The sequence below is a fragment of the Scylla paramamosain genome, chromosome 14 (genome assembly GCF_035594125.1).
Source record: "Scylla paramamosain isolate STU-SP2022 chromosome 14, ASM3559412v1, whole genome shotgun sequence".
NCBI classification, from domain to species: Eukaryota; Metazoa; Arthropoda; class Malacostraca; order Decapoda; family Portunidae; genus Scylla; species Scylla paramamosain.
The window spans coordinates 422,501-430,000 of NC_087164.1; the positions used below are offsets into that span (position 1 = coordinate 422,501).

The 7,500-nt window shown below is 34.9% G+C and overlaps 1 protein-coding gene across 2 annotated transcripts in view; it reads left to right on the top strand.

Moving 5' to 3' along the window:
• The window catches only part of LOC135106725 (serine/threonine-protein phosphatase 6 regulatory ankyrin repeat subunit B-like), a 71,469-nt gene that overhangs the window by 24,936 nt on the left and 39,033 nt on the right, over positions 1-7,500 (top strand). For both annotated transcript variants that reach the window (XM_064015982.1, XM_064015983.1), the window contains exons 8-9: positions 6,031-6,331; positions 7,476-7,500. The exon at positions 7,476-7,500 is cut by the window's right edge and continues 289 nt beyond it. In XM_064015982.1, coding sequence (XP_063872052.1) covers positions 6,031-6,331; positions 7,476-7,500 — 326 coding nt within the window. The remainder of the gene's footprint in view (positions 1-6,030; positions 6,332-7,475) is intronic.

The following is a 7,500-nucleotide window of genomic DNA, read 5'->3' on the forward strand; positions in this document are numbered from 1 at the left end:
ACACTATTAACAGAAAAACAATGCTTCACAACATACGAGTAAAATGTCCCTCTCTGGCACAATATGTAGAAAACACATATAGTGACCCCTCGGATTTCTACATATGTAGTAATAGTGATAATAGTGTTAAGGTGTTAAAGTCCATGGAAGGGACAACACAAGGTGACCCAGTGGCCATGGCGATGTACGCCCTCGGACTTTCAGTGCTGCAACAAGTTATCTCATATGAGAAAACGAGTGTGAAGCAAGTGGCGTACGCGGATGACCTGTCAGGGGCCGGCAAAATAACAGACTTGAAAAAATGGTGGGGCTTAGTGAACGACAATGGTCCCATCATAGGGTACACACCCAATGCCTCTAAGTCCGTCCTTATTGTAAAGCCTGAACACTATGACAGTGCAGTGGATAGCTTCAGTGGCAGTGGAGTTATAATAACAAAGAATGGACAACGGCATCTGGGTGCTGTCATCGGAACAGAGGAGTTCAAGAAGGAGTACATAGGAGAAAAGGTGAAGGAGTGGATACATGAGGTGGAAGTCCTGTCTGACATGGCCAGGACTGAGCCTCATGCAGCCTACTCCGCCTACACCCACGGCTTGCAGCATCGATGGAGATTCGCCATGCGCACCATCCCAGGCATTAGCCCTCTCCTTGCACCACTGGAGGTCTCGATAAGGAACACCTTCCTCCCAGCGTTACTGAGATACCACACCATCGGAGATGGGGAAAGGGCGCTGCTCGAACTTCCACCAAGACTGGGCGGGATGGGAATCACCTCCCCTGAGAAGTTGGCGACTGTGGAGAACCTCAACTCCCTCAAGCTCACCAGGTCCCTCACAGAGAAGATCATTGCTCAGGACGCACATGGTGAAATAGCCCAAAGTGCAGTCACTGAGCAAGGACGAATTATATCTTGAGATAGGCAACAACATCAACGAAACTGTCTCGAAGACCTGATAAACATCCTGCCTGCAACCACAGTGAGAAAAATCCTCACTGCACAGGAAACGGGAGCCTCTAACTGGCTAACGTCACTGCCCATCAGAGCGAAGGGCTTCAGCCTCAACAAACAAGAATTTGTCGACGCCATTGCTCTGAGGTACGGCTGGCCGATGGAAGGACTCCCCAGTACCTGTGTGTGTGGCTCCCCCAATGACGTCAACCACACCATGACGTGCAAAAAGAAGGGATTCGTATGTATCAGGCACGATGAGGTGAGAGATCTGACCGCCAGCATGCTCAGGGAGGTGTGCCACGATGTCTCCACTGAACTGACCCTCCTGCCGCTAGACGGCGAGCACCTGCGCTACAGAACAGCCAACAACACCAACGAGGCTCGAGTCGACGTCAGTGCACGAGGGTTCTGGACAAGGGGACAGAAAGCATTCGTGGACATACGGATCTTTGACCCGATGGCCGCCTGTCACCACGAACTCTCCCTGGAGGCCGCCCACCGCAAGAATGAGCAGGAGAAGATCCGAGCGTATGGGGAGAGAATCCAACACGTTGACCAGGGCAGCTTCACACCTCTGGTCTTCACCACATCTGGCGGGATGGGCTCCAAGGCTCAGTGCTTCTACTCAAGACTAGCCGACCTAATGGCAGAAAAGAAGCACCAGCCAAGGAGCCATGTCGTCGCATGGATGAGGTGCCGTCTCTCATTCTCCCTCCTCAGATCTGCCCTCCTGTGTCTCAGGGGGACAAGGCATTCCACTCCCATACCTGCAGACTTAGGAGGCCTCGACTGCGAGGCTACAGTGGTGGAGAGTGGCATAAGAGTAGATAGAGTAGAGGTAGAGTGAATTTATAGTTAACAACTAATGTTTATATTATAGAGTATTAGATATGGTTGGATGCCACAGTCATTAGCGAGAGCTGGGGCTAATGACCTCCAAGTAATGGAGCCCCTAATTGACACATCAATAAACATGGGGTGGAGGTATTAGTAGTTGTAGTTGTTGTTGAAAAAAAGTAGTAGTAGTAGTAGTAGTAGTAGTAGTAGTAGTAACTCTCAAATCAATATGGTTCTCTCGTTAATAAAAGCGTAATGAAAACTTTTATCATTTCAGAGTTTCTTATCTCTTAATTTCCACGTTATTGAGTAAAGCCGATGATGGATTAGTGTTAATTATGAGCCTTTGTGCCTGATAAGACTGAGGAGGAGGAGGAGGAGGAGGAGGAGGAACAGGAGGAGGAGGAGGAAAACGTGCTAACCTTATGATCGTAATGCCTTTAATGATATGACGTAATAATAATAATAATAATAATAATAGTAGTAGTAGTAGTAGTAGTAGTAGTAGTAGTAGTAGTAGTATATGTAGTACTAGCAGTAGTAGAAGTAGTAGTAGAAGCAGTAGTAGTAGTAATAGTAGTTGTAGTAGCACAAGTAGAAGTAGTTGCAGAAGAAGTAATGGTATTTTTACAATTAACTATTATCATCGTTTTCACAACATAAATTAATAATAATGAAATAAATATTTATTATTATAATCACTTTTCACCTTGATTTCCTTGTTATATTATTCTATAATTATAGTTATCATTATCGTCATCAACATCTTTAGTGTCTTTCTTCCTTATCATCACCGTCCATTCATCATCATCAGCACCATCATCATCATCACCATCATCATCACTAATACATTATTGTTTTATATTGTTATTACTAGTTGTATTAGTAGTAGTAGTAGTAGTAGAAGTAGTAGTAGTACTAGTAGTAGTAGTAGTAGTAGTATTAATAATAGTAGAAGTAGTAGTAATAGTAGTATTTGTAGTAGTAGTAGTAGTAGTAGTAGTAGCAGTAGTAGTAGTAGTAGTAGTAGTAGTAGTAGTAGTAGTAGTAGTAGTAGTAGTAGAACTAGTAATAATTGTATTAGATGTTGTAGTATTAGCAGTAGTAGTAAGAGTAATGGTAGTAATACTACTAATAGTAGTAGTAGTAGTAGTAGTATTAGTAGTAGTACTAGTAGTAGTAGAAGTAGTAGTAATAGTAGTAGTAGTAGTAGTAGTAGTAGTAGTAGTAGTAGTAGTAGTAGTAGTAGTAGTAGTAGTAGAAATAGTAATAATAGTAGTAGATGTAGTAGTAGTAGCAGTTGTTGTAATGGTAATAGTATTGATAGTAGTAATAGTAGAAGTAGTTTTAGTGGTAGTAACAGTATTAGTAGTAATAGTAGTAATAATAGTAACAGTAGAAATAGTTTTAGTAGTAGTAGTAGTAGTAGTAGTAGTAGTAGTAGTAGTAGTAATAGTTTAAGTGTAGTAGTAGTTGTAGTAGAAGTAGTAGTTATAGAAGAAGTGGTAGTAGCAGTAGCAGTAGTAGCAATGATTCTAGTAGTAGTAATAGTAGTTATAGTAGTTTAAGTTGTTGTAGTAATAGTGGTGGAAGAAATAGCAGTAGTAATAGTAGTAGTAGTAGTAGTAGTAGTAGAAGTATTAGTAGTAGTAGTAGTAGTAATAGTAGTAGTAGTAGTAGTAGTAGTTGTAGTAGTAGTAGTAGTAGTAGTAGCAGTATTAGCTGTAGTTGTAGTAGTAGTAGTTGCATTAGTAGCAGTAGTTGTAGTAGTATTGTTGCTAGTAGTTGTAGTAGTAGTGGTGGTAGTAGTAGGAGTAGTAGTAATAGTTGTAGTAGTAATTGTAGTAGTATGTATTTTTTTCATATTTATCATTATCATTAACAGGTTTTTTTTCCTAGTATTGTTTTGATTACAAATTTTCTTTTTCTTCTTCTTTCTCATCTTTTTCTTCTTCTTCTTCTTCTTATTCTTATTATTATTATTATTATTATTATTATTATTATTATTATTAGTAGTAGTAGTAGTAGTAGTAGTAGTGGTAGTAGTAGTAGTAGTAGTAGTAGTATTCTTATAAGAGAGAGAGAGAGAGAGAGAGAGAGAGAGAGAGAGACAGAGAGAGAGAGAGAGAGAGAGAGAGAGAGAGAGAGAGAGAGAGAGAGAGAGAGAGAGAGAGAGAGAATGTGACCAAGAAGGAATCTTTTAATAAATAGAACAATTTATAAGTAAACAAAGTCTTTTTAACAACCCTTTTAGCACTTGACACAGGATAAACTACCCTAGAATTTATTGACCACGAAGGATGTTTGTTACCCTCTCTAACCTATAAACAACAAAGGTTATAGTCAAGTAGACCAAGATGTAATTATAAAAACAAGAAAATCTTACTTCACCTCATTTAATTCTTGGCCAATACGCCATGTTTTACTTTACTTATTCACATTCTCACATTAATTACATAAACATGAAAACTGAAAGACCTCACAATTTTGGCACAATTAGGTACCTGACTGTACTTACCATTTTGTAAGGCCTCACCAGTCACCGGCCTTCTTTATTTCCTTTTAAGTAATAAATGTACTAACGAACAAGGAATGTCCATTTGCATAACTCTCATTACCACCGTCTTCTCTTTCGCTACATTTGCTGCATGTACTGACAATACTTTTTTTTTTTAATGAATAATAGGTTAAATACGAAGTTTGACTTTAGGCTGCATACTTTGCTTTAAACAAGGAAACCTTCCCAAACTAGACTGACTAAGATTTTTTTAAGCAAAGCCTATCTGTTTATTACTTAATTCTTCTGTAATGTATCTTTTATCAATCCAACATTCCCTAACCAACGGAACAGCCAACTGTTAAATAAATGCTACGACATATATCATTTATGCATATTATAAAATGACAACGACAATAATGAAATATAATAAAAAAATAATAGCAACATCAACAACAATAACAAGAACAACAACTACAACAACAAAAACAACAACAACAAAAATAATCATTTTTATCATTATTGTTTTTTTAATTTTATTTTATTTTTATCATTATCATCCTTTTAAACCTTTGTTATCTTATTACCCTATCTTTATCGTTATTAATATATCAATATTATTATTATTATTATTATTTTTATTATTATTAATATAAATATTATTATTATTATTATTATTATTATTATTATTATTATTATTATTATTATTATTATTATAATTATTATTATTATTATTATTATTATTATTATTATTATTATTATTATTATTATTATTGTTATAATTATTATCATTATTATTATTATTATTATTATTATTATTTTTATTATTATCATCATCATTATTTATTATTATCATTATTATTATCATTATCTTTTATTAGAATAATTATCACATTATTTTTTTTATATTTTCATCGTTATAATTATCAGGTACCTTTCCCTTTCCTTACTAATTTCAGCATCACTACTATTGTAATTATGATCTTTTTTTTTTCATTTTCATTATTATTTCTATAATTATCATTATAATTATTATTATTATAATTAGATAATGGTGACAACTGACATGATATGTTTTTTTTCGTTACAATTAAGTAGTTTTACGATAATTAACCTTATAGTGATGATATTACTAATTATTATTACATGTATTATCTTTACACTTTTTTCTTCTTTGATATATTATTTATTATTTTTTTTATTATTTTCTTGTTTTTGTTCTTGTTTTGTTCATATTATAATTATTATCGCTGATGTCATCTCATCTTATTTTAATATTATTATATTTATTATTTTTATTGTTATTATTATTATTATTATTATTATTATTATTATTATTATTATTATTATTATTATTATTATTATTTTTATTATTATTATTATTATTACTATTCTTATTTTCATTTTTGTTATTATTATTATTATTACTATTATTATTATTATTATTATTATTATTATTAATATTATTATTATAATTATTGATATTATTACTATTATTATCATAATTTTATTATTATTATTATTATTATTATTATTATTATTATTATTATTATTATTATTATTATTATTATTATTATTATTATTATTATCATTTATTATTATTATTATTATTATTATTATTATTATTATTATTATTATTATTATTATTATTATTATTATTATTATTTTTATTATTATTATTATTATTATTTTTATTTTCCTTCACACACACACACACACACACACACACACACACACACAGGAGCTGGTCACTGCTGTAAGGGAAGGAGACGAGGCAGGGGTGAGGTCAGCACTTGACAGGGGTGCCCGGCCCGAGGTCACCGTCCCCACTAATGCTGGGGTGTCATGGAGTCTGCTGACTATGGCTGCCAGCAAGGGCCACGAGCACCTGCTGTCTCACTTACTGCAGGCGGGGTTAAGCATAGAAGGTGGAGGCACCACTGAAGAGACACCGCTGATGATGGCTGCCCAGAATGGCCACGCCCATACAGTGAAGGCGCTGCTGGACCTCCGTGGTAACCCTCTGGCCATGGATAGTGAAGGTGAGGCTGTGCTGTTGGTGGTGGTGGTGGTGGTGGTGATGGTGGTGGTGGTGGTAATTGTAGATGTAGATGTGTTTTTTTACTACTATTTCTACAACTGCTACTTCTAATGTTACTAATATTACAACACCTACTACTGCTACTACTCTTACTTCTTATATTGCTACTCCTACTACTACCTCAGTTTCTACTACTACTACTACTACTACTGCTACTACTACTACTACTATTAATGCTACTACTACTGCTGCTACTACTACAACTACTACTACTACTACTACTACTTATACTAGTATAATACAGAAGAAGAAGAAGAAGAAGAAGAAGAAGAAAAAGAAGAAGGAGAAGAAGAAGAAAAAGAAAAAGAAGAAAAAAGAAGGAAGGGAAGAAAAGAAGATTTTGCAATTACTTCTCGTTTTACTTCTCCACTTCCTCCTCCTTTTCCTCATCCTCTTCTTCCTCCTCCCTTTGCACCTCTTTTTGATCCTAATTCTCCTCTTCCTCTCCTCTTTCTCTTCGTCCTCCTACTCCAATTCCATTTTACCTTAATTATCCTGCTCCTCCTCTTCCTATACCTCTTGTTCTTCCTAATAATAATAATAATAATAATAATAATAATAATAATAACAATAATAATAATAATAATAATAATAATAATTATAATAGTAATAATAATAACATCAATAATAATAATAATAAGAGTAATATTAATATAGTCTTATCTCCTCTCTCTCTCTCACACACACACACACACACACACACACACACGCCATCGTGGCGTAACGGGTATTGCTCCTGACTGGGAGGCGGAAGGTCCCATGTTCGATCCCCCAGTAGGTGTTTGTTATTCTGTGGCGAAGCTCCTGCCGAAGATGTTTATTGTATGCAGTTCAATCATGTCCACACTATGAAAGTGGTGAAGCTATGTAAATGGTGCAGCTTCTGCCAAAAAAGTATATCGTATGCAGTTCAATCATGTACACACTGTAAAAGCGGTGAACCAGCTGCCATGTAAATCTATATACCATATATATATGTAAATATGTATACCATGTAAATCAAGACCCCTTCAGCGACTATCACTGTATTGTCTGCTGCCTCTTCATAAATAAACCTGACATTATTATTATTATTATACACACAGGATGGACAGCCCTACACTTTGCTGC